This window comes from Dermochelys coriacea, chromosome 27 (genome assembly GCF_009764565.3).
Source record: "Dermochelys coriacea isolate rDerCor1 chromosome 27, rDerCor1.pri.v4, whole genome shotgun sequence".
NCBI classification, from domain to species: domain Eukaryota; kingdom Metazoa; phylum Chordata; order Testudines; family Dermochelyidae; genus Dermochelys; species Dermochelys coriacea.
The window spans coordinates 13,494,102-13,513,949 of NC_050094.1; the positions used below are offsets into that span (position 1 = coordinate 13,494,102).

The window sequence follows — 19,848 nt, forward strand, 5'->3', positions numbered from 1 at the left end:
GGAGCGCGGCAGCCAATCAGCCAATCAGAGCGCGGCCCAGGGGGCCCCCGGGGGAATCCCCCGGGCACGTCAGCGGGGCCTGGCTGTCAAAATGATTCTCTCCTGGCGCTCCCCCGTGGGCACCGCCGCCTTCCGATGCCCGGGGCTCTCCTCTGCCCTGCCCCTTATGCCCGGGGCTCTCACCCTGTTTCTTCATGAGGCCACCCAACATGCTATAAAAATTCCAGCACCCGGGGGGGGGGTCTCCGGGATCCAGGCTTCAGCTGCAGGGATGGGGGGGGGCTGTGGGCTCTGGGCTTAAGCCGCGGGAGGGGGGAACTCAGGCCTTCTGCGGTGCAGGGCACTGGGGCTCGCGGCTCTCAGGGCCATAGGATAGTTTGACTTCTCGATTTGGGGGGCAGCTCCAGCCAGGCCAACAGGGCTGTGCATGGGGGGGAAGGAATTCCGTGCCCACAGAGGTGCCATTTCAGAATTTTGGGAGGGGGGGCAACTTTGACCGTGATTCCAGGGGCTACTTAAGCAACTGAAAACTCTAGGGTTTTTTTTAAGATAACAGCTTAGAAATCTCTGACGGGAGCACTGTATCTAATTCCTATATCAAAGAAAGAAATTAAATAAAGTTTAGACCCACACAGCTCTAATATTGACATGTTCTGACATCTTGTGGCAAGTCACTCATGGGACACTGGTTAGGTTTAAAATGGTAATGTCTCTTCTTACTCAGGTACGCTTAGTAAAGTCAGAAGGGACCATCCTGATCATCTAGTCTGAGCTCCTGCACCTGACAGGCCACAGAACCTCACTCACCCACTCCTGTAATAGACCCTAATCCCTGGCTGAGTTACTGAAATCCTCCAATCGTGGTTTAAAGACTCCAAGTTACAGAGACTCCACTCTTTTCTCTAGTTTAAACCTGAAAGTGACCCGTGCCCCAGCTGCAGAGGAAGGTGAAAACACCCCAAGGTCTCTGCCATTCTGACCCAAGGGAAAATTCCTTCCCACCCCCAAGTATGGCGATCGGTTAGACCCCAAGCACCTGGACAAGACCACCAGGCAGATCCATAGGAGAGAATTCTCTGTAGTAACTCAGAGTCCTCCCCATCTAGTGTCCCATCTCCAGCCAATGGGGATTTTTGTTATAAGGAAAAACCAAGTTCCCCTCAGCTCTAAATCGAGTCTGAGCTCGGAGCAGAGACTGGGCCAGGACTCACTGCGCTCTTGGCCGATACAGGGCGAGAGGTTCCATGTGAGAGCAGAGGGGTGATGCCTGGCCAAGGGTTCCCCTCCCCACTTCCTCTGGAAGCAGTGCCCCCGGGCACAGCACCGGGGATTAGCCCAGCAGCTCCTGTTTATTCCGCTGGGATGAAACTTCGGGGCAGCCTGCGCCGCCAGCACTCACCCAGCACACGGCAGCGGGGGGGGTTCAGCGCCGCCTGCCACCCTGAGACACCAGGCAGCAGCTCCAACTCTGCTGAAGCCAACAGAGCTCAGGGTGGGCAGCTGCCCCCATCCCCCTCCACCACTTCCCACTCGAATTGCTGGGGGAAGTTTAGAGTAACGGAGCAGGCCTGCCCGAGGACGGGGGGCTGCCCAGGACCCTGGGGCGAGGCACCCACGGGAGGCACAGATGGCCAGGGAGCCCCTACCTTCCCCACCCCCTGAGAACCCCACCCCCAGCGCCCTGCAGTCCGGTTAGCTCGCGGGGGGGGGTGAGGGGAGCCCTGATCTCTCCAGCTGCCACCCCAATTTCCAGCCGCACCTCACAGGTTCTACGGCTCAGTATTCAGGGGACCTAGGCCCCTCACCTTGGCGTCGGGCCCATCTTCCATCCCCCAGTTCCCAGGCCTCCCCGCGCACAAGCAGGGGGAGCGCGAGGGAACAGCGAAGCGAGCTGCCCCCCGGGGCCCGAGCGCACCGCAAACGAGCCGGGTGTTTCCCTGCCCAGCTGGCTGGCTGCCCCGCCCCCCGGCCCCGGCAGTGTCAGAGCCCGCCCCAGCCAAGCGGCCCGCCCGGGCTTCCCCCGGCCACGCCCCCCGCCGGCCCGCCGGCCAATGGGAGGCCAGGCCGCTGTCAGTAAAGGCCCGCGGGCCCGGCCTGGCCGGGCAGGCAGCGGGGCCGGGGGCTGCTCCGGGCCGGGTTCTCCGGGCCGCAGGCTCCGGGGCTGCGGCTGGACAACGCCGGGAAAACCCCCTTCCCCGGCGCTACCGGCTGAAGCTGAACGAGACGCTCCCCACCCTGGGCTTCCCCGTGGAGACGGTGGCGCCCGTCCGCGACGTGCCCTTCACCCTGTGGGATGTGCGGGGCCAGGCTCGGATCAGGGGCCCTGGGGCGACACTACCACGGCCACACGGACGGGCTGGTATTGGTGGCGGGCAGCGCCGACGCCCAGCGGCTGCGGGAGGCGGGGTGGGAGCTGGGAGCCCTGCTGGCGGCTGAGGACTTGCAGGGGGTGCCCCGGTGCTGCTGGCGGACAAGCAAGACCGGCCCGGTGCCCGGTCCTGCGCGGAGCTGGCGGAGGAGCGGGGCTGCGGACCCTTGGGGACCCCCCGAGGAGCTGATCTTCCATCCTCCCTAGGCGCCCGCAGCGGCCTTGGTGTCGCCCCAAGGACGCGCCCCCAGGGAGGCCCCGGCCCGAGCCCCGTGGGAGCTGCTGAGCTTCCTCTTTCTCCCGGGGCCGCCGCGGCTCGGTAACGAGCATTCCCCGCGTTGGCCGGCCAAGGGCGCCTGGTGCGTTTTGTTCGCCGCGGCAGGAGCGCGGGTGTCCGGGGCGAAGTCCACGCTGGGGCGCTGCCCCCTCCGTCCCTCCTGCAGCGTCTGCGGGGGCCGGGCTCAGATGGGGCAGCGCCCGTGGGCCCCCGTGCGTGGCGCCGCTGGACCCCCGTGAGCTCGGTTCTGCTCAGCTGCCAGGCCCGGGACATTCAGGGCTTGCTGCAGCCGTGAGAGGCTCGCAGGGAGCCTGGGGCGGAAAGTGCGAGGGAAACGTCGGCGGCCGAAACCTCTGGTGGGGGAACTCCCCGAGCTCAGTGCAGCGGATTCCCTCGCGTGAAGCGAAGCCCCGGGGGAGGTGGCCCGGGGTGTCGCCAGGAGTTATTTTAGGGCCGCGGGCGGGGCTGGGATCCTTCCTTGGAAGCGCCCCTGCTCTCGGATCCTTTTCTCAGCCCTCGTGGGGAGTCGGTGCGCAGCTGTTCAATGCTTGTGGGGCGGGCAGCGGGGGGAGCGCGCACTAGTGGCTCTCGGATCAGCCTGTCCTTGCAATGCCACTGATCGCCAGCAGGGCTTATTGTGCCCTCGCTCTGTGCCTCAGTTTCCCCAGTTGGCAGGGCCAGTCTGTACCGACCTGCTGGGGATCACAGAGTGTTTGCAAAGGGCGCTGGGTCCCTGCGCACAGATCCAGCGAGCGTTGGGACTGTGTGAATGGGGCAGCGAGGCACAAGCCCCAGAGATGCTGGAACAAGGGACCCTCAAGAGCCCTGAACCTCTGAGCTAAGAGGGAGCCGCGTCTCTACCTCCAAATCCTGCCAGTTTCCGCGAGAGTTTCTTCAATAGCCACTAGGTGCCAGCAGCTTTCCACTTATCGTCCTGCCGCCCTGCTTCTCGTGGCCGGAGCTGGGCAGATCCTGCCCATAGGATGGAGGGGTGGGGGGCGCGGGGCCATAGTGGAGATCCAGAGCCATAGCGCAGAGCTGGGGGGCGCGGGGCCCTATTGCAGATCCGGCGGGGGGCACAGATCCGGTGCTGTAGCTCCCGGCAGGGAGAGGAGCACAAGCCCCGTCCTGCAGAGCTGCCCAGATCCCCTGGATTCGCACCTTGGCTTCCAGCTGAGTGTTCGTTTCTTCCGTCTCCCAGGCCCGGGCCGGGAGCGATGGCGCTGGGCCAGGCTCCTGGAGAGAGACGCTGCCCAGTGGCCCGTTTCTCCAGTGCTGAGGTGGGAGACTTTCCCCGGCGCTGCAGGGCCTGGGGTGGAGGAGGTTCCCGGGCGTGTTCCCTGAGTCAGCGCTGACCCCCCAGGCTCTGCGTCAGGATCTCTCTGGGCCAGGCCCTTCCCCCGTACGGAGGAGGGGGGGTCCCTGCTGGCAGACTCTGCCCCAGGCCGGTGGGCCCTGGGGGCCCTGTGCTCTGGCTGGGCGTCGATTGGCAGAGCCCTAGAGCGCTGGGCAGACCGACCTTTGGGGAGGTTGGCAGAGGGAGGCTAGTTCCCCTGGCCAGGCCAATCCCCGACGTGGGCAGCTCCCTTCCCGGGCCTGGTCACGCAGGGTGGGATTCTCCTTCACTTCCTGTCCCAAACGGGTGTGTGGGTGGGGTCCCTGCGATCTCGGACCTGCCCCTAGCTTCCCCCAGCAAACAGCTCAAAGCCCCTGTAGCCTGCGCTGATGCGGGGGAGGGACACGGAGCCAGGCCCCTGGGGGCAGCTCGCTTCGCTGTTCTCTCGCGCTCCCCCTGCTTGTGTGGAACTGGGGGATGGAAGATGGGCCCGACGCCAAGGTGAGGAGCCTGGGCCCCCTTAATACTCAGCCGTAAAGCCTGTGAGGTGCGGCTGGAAATTGGGGTGGCAGCTTGAGAGATCAGGGCTCCCCTCACCCCCCCCGCGAGCTAACCGGACTGCAGGGCGCTGGGGGTGGGGTTCTCAGCGGTAGGGAAGGTAGGGGATCCCTGGCCATCTGTGCCTCCCGTGGGTGCCTCGCCCCAGGGTCCTGGCAGCCCCCCGTCCTCGGGCAGGCCTGCTCCGTTACTCTAAACTTCCCCCAGCAATTCGAGTGGGAAGTGGTGGAGGGGGATGGGGGCAGCTGCCCACCCTGAGCTCTGTTGGCTTCAGCAGAGTTGGAGCTGCTGCCTGGTGTCTCAGGGTGGCAGGCGGCGCTGAACCCCCCCCGCTGCCGTGTGCTGGGTGAGTGCTGGCGGCGCAGGCTGCCCCGAAGTTTCATCCCAGCGGAATAAACAGGAGCTGCTGGGCTAATCCCCGGTGCTGTGCCCGGGGGCACTGCTTCCAGAGGAAGTGGGGAGGGGAACCCTTGGCCAGGCATCACCCCTCTGCTCTCACATGGAACCTCTCGCCCTGTATCGGCCAAGAGCGCAGTGAGTCCTGGCCCAGTCTCTGCTCCGAGCTCAGACTCGATTTAGAGCTGAGGGGAACTTGTTTTTTCTTTATCCCTGCCCATCTGCTGGGCAGGAGCAGATGTCGGGGCTCTGCGACCTAGGGTTTGTTGGTGGAGAAATCAGTGATGCAGAGGCTTGGATATGCTTAATGTCATTGGTTTTGTTTACACAAATGCACCCATCTCTGAACAGAGGTAGTCACAAACAGCATGCAGAGAAATCCCGTCCCCCAGGAATCTCAGCCCAACACCAGTGTCTGATTCCCAAGGAGCAACTCTACCTCCAGTATTGAGTGTTATTAGCCAGAGGAAGGCAAAGAGCAAACTCTCCTGCAGCTCACCACAGCTCCCCCTCAAAGAACCTGTAAGAACCAAATGACACTAACAACAACACTGCATTTCTTCAATGGCTAAAAACTTGCTCGCACAGCAAGAAAAAGAACTTGTAAGACTATGTGTAATGGCGCCACCTGTGACCCCTGCCACAACGATGTATATTTATCCTGGGCTGGGTTATGAGAGCTAGTCTCCAGCCTGAGCACCTGGATTTGAAGCCCTCCCCCCCGGGAGTGAACCGTGGCTCCGTGGCCAGGGGCACAGCAGGCAGTGACTCGCCTCTGGGGCCCGGAGATCAAGTCCCCACTCCGGTCACAGGCAAAGTGACATTGGCAGAGCTCAGTGTTTTATTGAGTCACCTCAGACTCTGCAAAACACCTGACTCCGCTCAAAAGCTTCCCAGGACTTGACTAGCGGGGGCAGGGGGAGGCTGGCAGTCAGGATTGAGGGGCGCTAGCTAGCCGGGGGCTGTGGGTCGGGAGTGAGGGGCCCGGCAGAGCTGGGGGGCAGGGAGCCCGGGGTGGGGATCAGAGCTGCAGCTGCTCTCTGGAGCCTGGGCCCCTCCCCGTGGGCTCAGAGCAGCCCCTTGCCGCTGACTCTGGGCTGCTCCCAGCCCTGCCCGTTCCCTGCCCCGGGCACTGGGCTGGCCCCGTGGGGAGGGACCGGCCTGTGACAGCTCCGGCAGGCGGGGAGCCGGGGGCGTGGCCAGGGGCCGGTATAAAGTCCAGAGACTCGGCTCGCACAGCAGCGCGGAGTCTGGATGGCTACTGGCCGGGCTGAGAGCAGGCTGTGAAGCCCTCTCCTCTCCCGGCGTCGGGGGGGCCTGCCTGGCACCCCGGCTGCGACCCTGCTGCCTTCCTTGGGCTGCGCGCTCCCTCCCCCCTGCCCTCGGCTGGCCGGTCCCTTATTCGCCATAGCGCCCGGTCCCTACGCCCGCCCGCCCGCCCGCCATGCCCTCGGGAGGCCTCTCCGCTGTGCTGCTGCTGGCCACCATGGGCCTGTGTGTCAGCGACGAAGCCATCCACTGCCCGCCCTGCTCGGAGGAGAAGCTGACCCGCTGCAAGGCGCCCGTGGGCTGCGAGGAGCTGGTGCGGGAGCCGGGCTGCGGGTGCTGCGCCACCTGCGCCCTGAGCAAAGGGACGCCCTGTGGGGTTTACACGGCCCGCTGCGGCTCGGGGCTGCGCTGCTACCCACCCCGCGGGGTGGAGAAACCCCTGCATACGCTGATGCACGGGCAGGGGGTCTGCACTGAACTCTCTGAGATCGAGTCCCTGCAGGAGAGCCTCCAGCCGGCAGGTAAGGGGGCTGGGCGTGTGGGGGGGGCATGCATGGGAAGGGAACCCCCGACACCCCCCTCAGGTCAGAGCCCCACAGGCTGGCACCGAGGGGGTGAGCCATGGGCTGGCATAAAGGGGCAGGTATGTGTGAGAGGGGAGGGGTTGGATGGTCTGTCCCTGGGTACCTCCACTCTCTGGCATTGCTGCCCAGGGGTGCTGCCGGGAGGTGAGTCATACCCACGGCTGGGCCTTTAGCACCCACTGGCGCAGAAGTGCCCTCCCCAACTGCGCCAGCGACGGGGGCTTGGCAGCTGGGAGGCCCCTGTGGGAAGATGCTAATGGCCAGACTCATCTGAAAGACACAGCCAGATCGTTTGGGTGGGAAGGGGTTAATGCCAGTGGCCGGTGCTCGGGGGGGGGGCAGTTCTCCAGGTACGGGGGGCAGAAAGGGGGCACTCAGAGGAGCCCGGCTGGCTGCAGTAGAGGAGCCGGCTGACCCTCTGTGCCATCCCGGGGGGGGGCAGCCCAGCTGGTGCACTTGTCTGCCAGGGCAGAGCTTGGCTGGTTCCCTGCAACAACTGGCACTAGGATCCTAATGTCTAGCTTGCCCGCCCCATGCCAGGTACCTGCGTTTCCCCCAGCGCCAGCCGTGGCGGGTTCCTTGCCAGGTGAGGAGACCCACTGATTTCCTTGCCCATCCTTGCTCTGCCAGTGAGGGGCCCCCTCCCCACAGTGCCCAGAGGCCGGCCGAGAGGCGGAGCAAATGAACTGGCCCAGCACTGGCTGAGTGCTGCCTGGGCTATGGGCCCTGGGGGCTCCAGGCCCCTGGGCCATTCCTGTGCCTTGAGCCGGGGGCACTCCAGGAACAAGACAGCCCCAGGCTGATCCATTGCCACAGGGTCAGATTTGCATCCTCTGGCCTCGCCCCTAGCCCCTCAGACTCCGCCTCCTCCTCTGGCGGCACACGGAGGGGTAAGAGACAGGGGCTGTGTCATGCAGCTGACTGAGCCCCTGTTCCACGGGGCACCCTGTGTGCATGGCCTAAGTGGCATCTTCGGCCATGCCACATCCCCCGCCCCAGGGCACGCGCTCGGCAGGCCGGCTAGGGGTTACAGAGCAGAGGAGCCCGCTGTCGGGAGGGTGGATGGAGAGTTCATTCCCCTTGCTCAGAAGGCCATGCTCCCTCCTCCGGTTCCCTGGCACCCCCGTGCCCTCTGCCACTCCCCTCCTTCCTCTGCTGGGCCACACAGCAGCCCCGGAGGAAAGGGGCCTCTGCCCCTTTCGAACCAGGGTCTGGCCTTGGCCCTGGGGCTGGGAGTCAGGGAGGGGCTGACACCTGTTCCCCACCCCAGCCAAGAGCCTGGGAGTGAAGGACGGACCCCTCGCAGCTTGGGTTAGGGAGAGCCGCAGGATGGCACCCAGGGCAGGTGGAATAGGAATATCAGGCATCCACCCGTCCGTCCATCTGTCCAGCCAACCGTCCGTCCATTCATCCACCCACCCATCCATTCATCCATCCTCCCTTCGCTCTGTACAGGGAAGGCTGGTGAGACCTGGGGGCTTGGGGCTGAGCTAGAGGTGGGAACGTGGCCTTACATCTGTGCTTCCTCCCACTGGTTCCAGCCGGTAGCTTCAACGATGGACACGAACCTGATCCTGGGGGCGGGTTTGGAATCTGCACCTCAATCTGGATCCGGACCATGAAGCTGAGCACCTGTGCTCCAGCCCTGGGCTGGGACCTGGGCCGAGCTCCGGTTGCTTTGCAGGGACCTCTGCCTTTTGGTGGATCCCCCGGCATTGCCGGGCGAATGGGGAGCTGGGCCACGGGGGACGGGGAACGGCCCTTCCTGTTGGCTGGAGCTGGGGGAGGCTGCCCGTCTCCTTCCTCTGCCTGGACCACACTCAGCCTCTTGTGTTCTGCCTGGAGCAGGCACGGGAGGGGCAGGACTCCTGGGGCATCCCTGCCTATGCGGGTTGCCTTGGGCACTGTGCCCGGGCCACCCCATTGCTGTGTTGGGGAAACACACCCATGCCCTGAACCCGGAGCCAGCTGCTCCCACACTAGCCTGGTGCTGCCCGCGGGTGCTCGCAGCCCCTGAGGCCCTTCTGCCCCGCCAGACGTGGGCTGCTCCTCCAGCCATTACATCTCTGCGCCTCCCTCTCCCCCTCCCCTTGCTCTTCCGCTCCAGTAGACTTGGGCTGGGGACACCGGGGTCCCTCGGGGGGCTGGAGCCAGCTGGCTGTGTGGGCGCAGTGTGCCTTTGGGGCGTCCTACTGGAGGATGGGCCGGGAACGATCCCCAGGCCTGACCTTGCCGCATGGGGGTCTGTGCTGGGCCAGACTGCAAAGGCCTTGGGCAGATTTCCCGAAGGGACCCGTGGGAGCTCAGCAGGTGCCCAGTTCCCCATTGCACCGAAGCACCAAACCCTCTTACGCATCTTTGGAAAATCCCTCCCTTGACGTTTGTCCCGCTGATGAACTGGAACCCAATGCCAGCTCTTCCCCGCGATACTGGCCTGCCTTTCCCAGCCCCCCATTCCCACTCTGATGCCATGGGGATCGGCACTCATCTAAGGCAGATCCACATCCCTTTTGCCAAATCACCTCCCTACCCAGTGAGCCCCTGGCCTCTGCCCTGCCTGGTTGCTGCAGCGTGGGAGTCAGGTGCAGGGACACGGGTGTGATGACATGATGGCTGCCTGCTGCTTTTGGCTCTGACCTGCATAATGCAGAATTTTCCCCAGAGTCTTTAGGAAACAGACTGGCTCTGTCCCCCCATCTCCTCCAGCATCGCAAGCTCTGGCTGGGGGGAGAGGCCCGGGCCACGGGAACCTGGGATCTCCAGCCAGATGTTTCACTCAGAGCTTTGCGGGTACCCGGATGAGTATAGGGCATGGAGAGCAGGTGCATTATTCCTCGGGGGGAGGGGGAGCGTGGTAAAGCCGGACCCGCCCAGGCTCAGGGTGGCCCCATTAGCACACTACAGGTCACTGGACAGTTGGGATCCTTCCGCCAGCCTCCATTAATCCCAACCTTCTCCCCTGTCATATTGTCTTTGCTGCCAGCTTCCCTCCTCTCTCCTAGTGAGTTCACACCCTCTTGTAGGCATTCGCTTTTTTTTTTTTTGCTGTGCCCATGTGTGGTCATGTGTGCCGTGATCTTAACTACTGGCCATGCCCATCATGGCTGGGAGTGCACTGTGGCCACCTGGCTGGCACCCGGGTCCCCGTGCTGCATGCGTGCGGCGTGCGTGCCAGGACAGATGCCAGCCAATGGGAAAGCAGTGCCCTCATCCCGCCTCCGAATTCCTCCACATCCCATATAACTTTCCGAGAGCTGAGACCCTTCCTGGACCCGCCCTCAGACTGGCCCCACCTCCCCTGGCGTCCAGACCCACCCACAGATTGGCCCCACCTCTCCTGGATCTGCCCATAGAATGGTTGGTATTTGTGAGCAGCCCTGCCCATTGGGTAGAGCCCAGGGCTGGGGGGCAGTAGAGTGGCTCTTAGGTTCTGTTACTGACTTGGATGAACTGTGGCAAGTTTCTGAATCTCCCCGTGTCCCAGCTCCCAACCTGTAAAATGGGCGTAGCAGGCTGGCTAGACTGGACTTCTGTCCCCAGTGTCCTCTACTGGATAGATTAAGAACTGCTCTCCTGTGTGTCACAGGCCCAGTACTGACAGCAAGCGTGGTTGTTATTCATTCTCTGTATTACCATTGTGCCTATGAGCCCTAGTCACGGACCACGAACCTTTGTGCCAGGCGCTGTACAAACACAGACCAAAGAGCTGACAAGCTCCGGAAAGAGAAACCAGCTGGCTACAGCCAGACCAATGTGGGAGTCCCAGGGAGTTAGCCAATGCTGTGTGACTAGATGAGCCAGATGCAGGGTGGGCATTGGGGCTGCACATGCAGCAGGAGCAATGGGGTGGCCAGAAGGAAGTTTATGTGGCAGGGAGCCGGTGCCGTTGGAGCCGGACAAAATGAGCATACATTACTCCCCCGTGCATTATTGCCGGGGGGGTCTCTGGTAATTCGATGATGAGAGACGTTCCCTGCTTGTGCCGGAGACCCCCGGACTTTCTGTGAGGATTGAGCATCCAAAGCCCCTCTGAAAACGCAAGCCGTAATCAATAGCCAGTGCCCACGTGTGGGCAGATGTCGGCACCATCCGGCTGAGATCCCAGGCCAGGGAAAAAGACCCAGGTTGGTGCTGCAGGCTGTGGGGGGGGGGCACAGGTTCAGCGGCACCTACCCCAGCTGCTGGCACCCTGGAAGGGAAGATGGCAGGTGGACTGGGTGGGTTTCTGGGCTTGTCTACACAGAGAAATTGATGGCTGTGGCTAGGGAGGTCTAAGAACAACTCTGCCCTAGCGCTGCCCAGCCCTGTAGAGCGTTCCTGGAGACCCGCTGGTTGTGTCCTCTGGGCAGACGTGACTGGGGAGAAGTTAATGTGTAGCTAGGACAGTAAACATGGGTCCCCAATACCAGGAATTGCGCATCCCAGGAAATCCACAGGTGGGGGCGGGGGTTCTTTTTGGATTGCTCTTGAAATTGTGGCCCAGGCCTGGCAATCTTTGTCCTTGACCACGGGGCCTGTGGTGTGATGGACTGGCGCCCACTAGAGCTGCATACCAACGGGGTTCGCTAGGAAGCCCAGGGGAGCAGGTGGCTTGTACCCTGATACGGAAAGGGGGCACTGCTTTTCTGAGTCTGGGATGGGAAACCCGGCTGCCTGCCCAGGGCTTGAAAGATCGCTGCGTTTGGAGCTCACCAGTGGGGCTGAGGGAAGCCCCACCCCTGCCCCCATGGATGCATCACCCTGGCTGTTAATGGAGCGGTGTTGATGGAGGCAGCTCTTACAGCTGGGCGACTGAGCACCAGCAGATGGGCAAGGAAGGAAATGCAGTGGGGGGCACGTGACCCTTCTGACCCACGCTCCCCTCCCCCTTGGCTCCCAACTCCCCTGAGCTTTGCTGCACTTCAGAATCTGGGCCCTCGAGTTGGAGGTTCAGGCCCGGTAAAGGGAAGCCAAACGCAGCTCCCCAAGGGGGTGGTTCATCTCCCTGGGGGAATTGCTCAGCTGAGCCTTGGAAGGGGGAGAAAAGCCAATGGGACAGGGGGGCCTGCGGACTCAGACCCACCATTCACTGCCCAGGGATGCGCAATGTACCTGTAAGCTGATTGTTAACCCTTCCAACCCCAAGTCTGCCAGCCAAGCAGCCGCTCGGGAAGCCATGTGTCCGGTGTAGCATGTGTGATGGCTGTCTCCAAAGGGTTAATGGCACCCTATCTGCCTTTTCTCTTGTATGTTGCTATAGGCCAGCGAAGTCACCTACACCTGCTTTGACCGGGTACTTCCACTTGGGCTGCCCCAGGGGGAGCTCACTGGCCCCCCTGCAGCACCCCTAGACTCCCTCCGGAAGGCTCCAGGACCCACAGGGGTCAGCGGGGCAGGAGGGTGCTGTGGACGGGTGCCACGTGACGAGGCTGTGTGTGGGGCTGGACCTGGCTAGCGATTGTCCTCCGGGCTGTGTTTGCAGACAAGATTGGTGGCTGATAACAAGGTGGCTCCCAGCAGAACAAATACAGAGATGTAGCCAGGTGGGTGTGGGCCTGCCCGGCAGAGCCCTGTGAATGCGGGATGGGCTGGGAGAACGTATGTCCACCCACCTGGACCCTGACTGGTGCCTGGCTGGAACTGGGACAAAGAGGAAGGGAAACCAAGAGGAATCAGCTGGCTGCAATGTTCCGTGTCCCTGGGAACCCCACAAGTTCACTGTTTTATCCCATGAAAACAACATTGCAAACTCTTCTGAGGAGGAGCGGAACTGGATTAAGAGAGGCACAACAGGACTATGGGCCCTGGCTTCTCGACTTAAATCATGAGATCGGAGTATCAGCTTTTAAAAAGCAAACAAAAAACAAATGCTCCTGGCTCTCATGGATGGAAAAGAAAGCTTGAAAATATGACCAGAGCATAACTGGTGTCTGCCTGAGTTTGCAGAGAGCCTGGAACAAGAGCTCAAAGGAGTGTGATCCCATTCATCCTAACTCGGAAACCTGTTGCCTCTCCAGAGGGGAGCAGGGTGACAACTTGGGGACAGGGACATGGCCTGGGGTGGGCCCATGGGATGTGTGTTTAGGGTCCTGGATTGCCTTAATTTGGTGATGGACAGGATCCCTGTCTGTGCTGTAGGCACTTGGAAAACACAAATCCAATCAGGTTTGGATTTGAAAAGATGCACCAGGCAGCTAAAATCTCCAAATTTGGTGTCTTTCAACCAACAGCCAGGGCTTCTCCAAAAGCAGTCCCTGGCTTGGTTCGCTCAGCTGCCGGCATGAGAATGAATTAAACCCAGCTGCAAGGCCAGGCCATTGCACCCCAGGGACTCCTGAGTCATACTCAGGAAGTGCAGGTAATTAACCTTATTTCTGCTGCCCCCCACAATTACCAGGCAGGCTCCAGAAATCATGAAATTTAAACATAAATAAATAAATGTTGGGTTCTTATATTTGCTGTCTGGGTTGTGAGCCTTTAGGTTTAGTGGTTTTAATCTTTTCTCCACAGTCACAAGATCTAGCAACTTCCTGGGGATCTTTAATGACAGCTGAGATTCTCACCTAATCACAGGGCTCCAGGAGCTGGGGCTTTAGGAACCCCCAAGTATCATGAGACTTGCCATAAGCCTGACAGTTTGCAACATGGCTGCATTAAGCTAAGGGTGCAAAGCCTGTATGGAGCCAAAGAACGTTTGGTTTGTCAGAACATGGGAACTGCCAGACTGAACTAGATCTGAGGTCCATCCAGTCCAGTGTCCCATCTCTGCCAGTGGGCAGCAACAGATGTCTCAGAGGAAGGTGTTAGAACCCCATGGTCAACATAAGTGGGATAATCTACTTCTGCCACATTGGCTCTCATCCTGATCTCTAATAGTTAGAGACAAGTTTAAACCTTGCAGTAGGAGGTTAAATATCCCTTCCAAAATTGGTTGTCATTAATGATGATAAGTCTGGGTGTTCTCACTATCCAGATGTCTAGCTCCTTTTTGAATTGTGCTAAATTCTTGGCCCCAGCGACTTCCTGTGGCAATGAGTTCCACTGTCTAATTTTGTTGGTTTCTGTCTTGTAGCATTCAGCAGCAGCTGCTGCTCTTGAGTATGTGTGGCATTCAGGAAAAGCCAAAGGCACTCCCCACCCCAACACTTGGCCAGTAGTTAGTAATGATTTAGTACTGGATAAATGTCTGAGAAAATTTGACCCTGTGGGAACTACATATATGTTGTGTGGCTGCATGGGTATGGGGGGGATGGAACCTCTTCCCTCCTTTCCACACAGACATGTGGACCCCAGTGAACATGCTAGCCCCTTGTTAGCAGCCTGATTTGCCATGGTTCCCATGGCACCTTGCTCTCTGCTGTGTCTTTCTGTTTTTCCAGCTGCCTTAATTTAAATCTAGCTTGTTTCAGAGCTGGCAAGGTGTCCCCCCCCCCACGGTGTGGAGAGGGAGCCGGGATGATGCTGGCGACGGGCCATGTGCGGCTGGTTTTAAATTTGTTTATGGGACAGGCTAAAAATAGCAGGTAGGAAGAATGGATATAGCAGACAGCTGGGTGAGCCTGCCCAAGGGCAGGGGAACTAGCCCAGTGTGCTGTGGTCATTTCTACCTGGGGCACGCTACCTATCTGCCGAGTCTGGATCCTGCTCCCTGCTCTTCTCGTGTCAGGGGCGTCCCAAGTCTGAGATTTGAACCTCTCCAGCAACTGAGGCTCTGGGCACAATTGTTCTGGTGCTGACTTAGTTCTAGTCCATCAGATATGCTTTGGGCATCCATCCAGAGATTTCTTTCCTTTGATCCCAAGAGTCGACTTGGTTTGTGCTTCCAGCCTAGGGGCCCTCTGCCGGGATCACGTCAAGCGTGGACTCAGGGAGGGGAGGGAACGCCGGGCTGTTTGCCGAGTAACGTGGCTTCAGCGAAATGGGGCTGGCACGGGGGCGATGCGACCATCTGGCCCCGCTTCCAGGGGCGGTGGCTGCTGAGCGGAGGGGTGGCGTGGGGTAACAGCTCAGCACCTGCTCTGTTCCGGCATCTTCCCAGCTTGTTCTAGAATCATTAGATTGGAACTGACGATGTTGCAGCGAGCAACCGTGACCCAGCATCGCCTGGCACTGACCCGGAGGCATTCTGGAGTCTCGAGACAGCAGAAGCAGGGTGCGCCGCACCTGGGAGTTAATGGTGTCTCTCTGCTCCAGAGCAATGTAATTCTGGGCACCATTTGTCACCAGGCTTACCAGCGCTGACACATGATTGCAGGGAGATGCTCTGCCTTTCCAGGGAGGAGGAGCGAGCCAGCGGGGTTATGGGAACGGAAAACCCAGATCAACCAGCATCACAAAATAGAGCAGCGCTTCCCAGGGTATTGGTGCATGTGAGAGCTCTCGCCCTCTGTCTGTCTCTCTGGTTCCAGGGGGATCTGTCCATCTGGCTGTGGTTTTCCATCACACTCCTCACCCTGGTAGCTGCACAGGTAACTCGGCCACGCCCGCCCCAAATGCTGGTCTGGCTCTTGCATGTGGCCAGAGTTTGGGAGCTACGGAAATACGAGTGTGGCCTTGTCCGTCTGTCTGTGCCTCAGACCCCAGGGAGGAGCTGCTTGGCCGGAGGGGTGGGTGGGTGTGTGTGTGTCCAGTCTGCCCCCTCTGGCTGGGATGGATGGTTGGGTCAGCCAGACCAAACAGCCCTCTCTGTTTCTCCATGGCCCAGCCCCCACACCTCCCTCCCCAGGGGCTTCCAGACTCAGCTGGCATGGTCTGCACTATCCAGGTGGGCGTCACGCCACGGGAGATGGGGGCTGACACCTGGGTGGTCTCCTAAGTGCAGACACAGGAGGGGGGCTGTGCACAAGCAGGTGTGCAGCCATGTACCCAGGTGGACATCCAGGTATGCAGGCGTGCAGCTGTGTACACAGATGTGCATCCAGGTACACAGCTGCCCCAGCAACCCCCTTATCCCCCCCGCTGGTGCTCATTCAAGCTCAGGTGTGCCATGGCTTGGCTGGCACAGGCTCCAGCCAGCAGAGGAAGTGGTTTCCCTCCCTGTAGAGGTTCCAATAACAAACAGATGAGGAAGCAGCCCTGCCCCCCCCCCCAGCTCCCCCCAGCCAGCTCCAGCCCTGGCTCTTCCTTTTGCCTCCTGCATGACCTGCTCCCCCTCCCCGCCTCACCCAGCCCTGCTCCTTCCTCACGGAGCCAGAACTCGGTGCAGGGCTCGGCAGCCAGAAAGGGTGTTTTTCTTCTCCGGCTCAGCCGCGCCGGTGCTTTGCTCTGGCCGGGGCTTTGCTCTGCACGCTGGGCGACCCTGGGCTCTGGGGCAGTTTGGGCTGGGACCGGGGAGGGAGGGCTATGCCTGGCATTGGAACTCAGGCCCCAGAGGGCGGGCACGCCCACCCATGCTCTATAGCCTTGGCTGTGTTTGCAGGTGTATAGTGGGGCCCCCCCTGCCCCACTTCCCTGGCTTGGAGACAGTGCTGGTGATGCAGCAAGGGGTGTTCTTCCTTCCTTGGCATGACCGAGTGCGTGGGAGTGTGGGGCCGCTGGTGGGGCCGTTGTGCTACCCAAGCTGTGATTGCACCAGTCAGTGCTCGTCAGCCAGCGCAGGGGGCACGCCCACGTCCTGGACAGGAAGGGGTTAAGGACAGAGCGGCTGGCTCTGGGGAGAAGCACTTCCTTCGGTGGCTCTGGTGTGATCCCAGCTGGCGTGGCTGATGTCCCGGGCCCCGCAGATGGTGCCCGGCTTAGCGTCCCATTTCCTCAAGGGAGCCGAGCCCTCTGGTTTCACTTGGAGCAAACAGGCCAAAGACTGATGAAGGAATGACCACGTGAGAAAGGAGGGAGCTCAGTAGGGCAGGAGTTAACTGGGGGTTTCATTCCCCGCTTGCATTGATCCTTCTTGCCTCAGCCCTGGCCTGGCCCAGCCTGCAGCATTACAGGGCAACCCTGGCCCCCCCAGTCCGCTCCCTGGCTCCGTCACGGGAGTCTCCCAGCAGGTTCACACTAGGTGCGGGTCCCTTCACGTCAGAGGGGCTAATCCTGATTCCCGCGGGTGGGGGCAAGAGGAGACTGAGGCCCTGTGGATCCGCTCCCTGGGGTTGCGCTGGGCTTCGAGACACCGGGACCAGGTGTCTCAGCACAACCCCCTCCTCCCTCCCCAAACCCCAGCGTGTTGACAAGATACCAAAAGAGTTCTGCCGGGAAGGCCAAGAGCACAAAGAGCAAAGGTCCCGACGTGGCCACAGGGGGAAAAAAATCTGTTCTAAGGAAAAGGGCAGAAGGCACCATCCCCAGCTCTTCAGTGGCCTCCGGTGCTGGGAGGCCGCAGGGCTGGTGGGGAGCTGCTCCGTGCTGTGGGACTGTGCAAGTAAAAGCTGGGGGGTGGGCAGCAGCAGGAGTAAGGGGGGATCTAGCCTTCTAGGGGCACCCAGTTGCATCGGCAGGAGGAACATGGGGGAAGGGACATGAATTTCATGGACCCTCTCCTGTGTGGAGCTGGGCCGAGCCGTCTCAGCTATGATTGCCTCCTCCTGGCCCTCCAGCTAATACCACCGTCCTCCACCCTGAGCTCTTCTCCAGAGCCCTGGGGGCGGGTCACTGTCCGATGTGACCCAGAGGACTGGGCTAGATGGCCCTTGGTTCTGAGCCAGTCTGCCCAGGTGGCTTCACGCGCTGGGAGGGTTTGGGGCTGGGTCTCTCCGGGAGGAGCACATAACGGTGAGTTATTTCCCTCCTGAACTTTATTCAGGCTGGAGCCGGCCGTCCTGCTCGGAGCCCCAATTCAGTGACTCCCGCAGCCAGGCTGGCTTGGGGCTCTGTCCCAGACACATGAATTGAATGTGATGCTCAGAGCCTTGTTCGTGTCTCCCTCTGCCCTTCCCGCTTTGCTAGGCTGACCGGGCAGAAGGCCAAGGGGACTTGTTCTCTCTTTTGAGACTGGACCTTAGAGCCGGGTGCTTTCCCTCTTCACGGTGTCTTTAAACCACCATTCTCCCCACCCCATCTGTCCCTTAAGGACTGAGACCCCCTGGGGCAGCCCCTCCACGTTGCCCCAGGAGGGGAATACTATCTGCACTCTAGTGGCCCGACTGGCAGATGCTTGACACCTCACGGTGCTGCTTGGAGCTGGGGGGGCTCTGAACTTCAGTGTCCATCTTTTCCACCCCCCTGCCTGCACTCAGCTGCTGCACTGACAAAGAATGGCCAGAGACAACGCATCTCTGAGGGGTGCCCCACTGCAAGGAGCCCCCTGTGCTGCCCGGTGCCCCAGTTGTAGTCATAGAACACACCTGCTGTGCTGACGAATGGACACCCCCAAAGCTTGGTGCCGTTTGGCGTGCTCCAGCATCCTGAGACTGCCCCAGGCTCTGGCGTGGGCTGGGGTTGGAGCTGGTGTGTCGTCCGGACCCAGCTCTGCACCGAGACGGCCCTGGGGGCTGGCGTGGGCTGGAGCTGGAGCTGGGGCTGGAGCTGGGGCGGGGACGGGGACAGGGGCGTGGGCTGGGCTGGACTGGAGCTGGAGCTGGAGCTGGCATGGGCTGGGACTGGAGCTCGTGTTCTGTTTCAGGCCCAGCTCCGGTTGCAGGTGTGTTCGAGCAGGAGGCACTTGCTGTCTGCTGAAAGCTGCAGCTGTTTATGTCCGGCTTGAAAGCACCTGCTCTTGTGCGGAACCTTAGGGTGTCGTCGAATATCCCATCCGGGTTAACCCTGGGCGGCAGCACGGCCCATGGAGCTGCGGCAGGCGGACCTCTCCAGCAATGTCTTGAAACCCACAGTTTAGGCTGGCCTGACACAGAGGCAATATTTTGTGCCAACCCAGCAGAGGAAGCACGTCTTCCCAGCACGGAGCTACCGGTGTTGACACCACTGGTGCATGAACAAAGGAGTGGGCATGAAAAAACCACATTGTTCCAGCTCTCGGTACAGTCCTGTTGGCCTCTGACAAACCAGGGGCTAGACTGTTAGTGCCCTGGGTCACTGTGTCGCTCTCACAGACAGCAGGGAGGGAAGAAGGTTGATCATGTGGATGCTATGAAGAGAAATGTGCCCAGGGGGACTGGATGACCCAGGAGGCCAGAGGGTCCTGGCTGGGGCTGCACGGCCTTTCCCAGTGCAAACGCAGCCAAGAGTCACCACGCTCTGCGTGGGGCACATTGAGCTGCTGGGGCTGAGCCCAGGTCCAAGGGGACAAAATTCTACCAGCTACTGGCGGCTCGGCAGTCTCCGCAGCCGGATGGGCCCTGGAGACCGAGTGCCCCCTTCCGCCGGACGGGGAATGTTGGTGGGGCCAAGGGGTGCTGGCGGGCAGCTCGCATCGCGGCTGTCTCGTGAGTGGAGGGATTTATGTGTGCAGGGCGATGGGCCTAGTACTGTGCTCCCAGGCTAAGCTCTAAGCGCGCTCCCAGGCTAAGCGCGTTTCGAGGGCTCTGCAAACTCGTCAGCACCTCACAGGGCTCGTGCACTTCCGCAGGCTCCCAGCACAGCTGGCTGCAGCATCATTTACAGGCTGTGGCAACTTACAGCTGGGCGGCTAATAAAGATATTGGAGGAACAGTCACAATACATGACTAAGACAAAACAAGCTATTAAACGCCAAGCAATTTTTCATTGTGGCAGTCTGCTCCAGTAATCACGCTGATTCTTGGCTCCGTCCGGCCTCTTTCCTTCTTCCCTTGGCTTTTCCCTCTTTTGGGTCATGCTGCTTTCTCCTGCCTCCCCTTCCCAATGCAACTCTCTCAGCTTCCCTCCGAGGGGGAACAGAAAGGCCAACGTTCAAGCCACAGCCGATGGGGGAGGGGTGTGACGGGGGGGGGTTTGCTGCACCTTGGGAATCTTTTGCATTGTGCCGAGTTATCATGGCAAGCGGCCCCTCCATGGGTCGGAGAAATATGGGGCTGGAAGGGACCCCAAGAGGTCGTCAAGTTCCGCTCCAATTTGTTCCTGTCTTTCCCCAAGTGCTGTGCCCAGAACTGGACTCCAGCGGGGGTCTCCTCTGTGCCTACCAGGGCGGGACAATCACTGCCTGTGTGTTACCTCCGCATGCTTGGTACAACACCCCGGAAAGAGATTAGCCTTTGCTGCAGCCCATTGC

The 19,848-nt window shown here is 60.9% G+C and overlaps 2 protein-coding genes across 3 annotated transcripts in view; both read left to right on the forward strand.

The window, feature by feature from the left end:
* Positions 1–1,362: 1,362 nt before the first annotated feature.
* On the forward strand, positions 1,363–3,513 carry LOC119848850 (translation initiation factor IF-2-like). The gene is given in 4 exon segments (XM_038385144.2): positions 1,363–1,492; positions 1,754–2,319; positions 2,321–2,453; positions 2,456–3,513. Coding segments are annotated over 4 exon segments (1,065 nt in total). The 3' UTR covers positions 2,692–3,513.
* A 2,645-nt stretch (positions 3,514–6,158) lies between these two features.
* The window catches only part of IGFBP4 (insulin like growth factor binding protein 4), a 34,357-nt gene continuing 20,667 nt past the window's right edge, over positions 6,159–19,848 (forward strand). Inside the window, exon 1 of one of the 2 annotated variants that reach the window (XM_038385901.2) lies at positions 6,159–6,725. In XM_038385901.2, coding sequence (XP_038241829.1) covers positions 6,380–6,725 — 346 coding nt within the window. In that variant the 5' untranslated portion in view covers positions 6,159–6,379. The remainder of the gene's footprint in view (positions 6,726–19,848) is intronic. The other variant, XM_043503366.1, reaches the window with a different exon arrangement.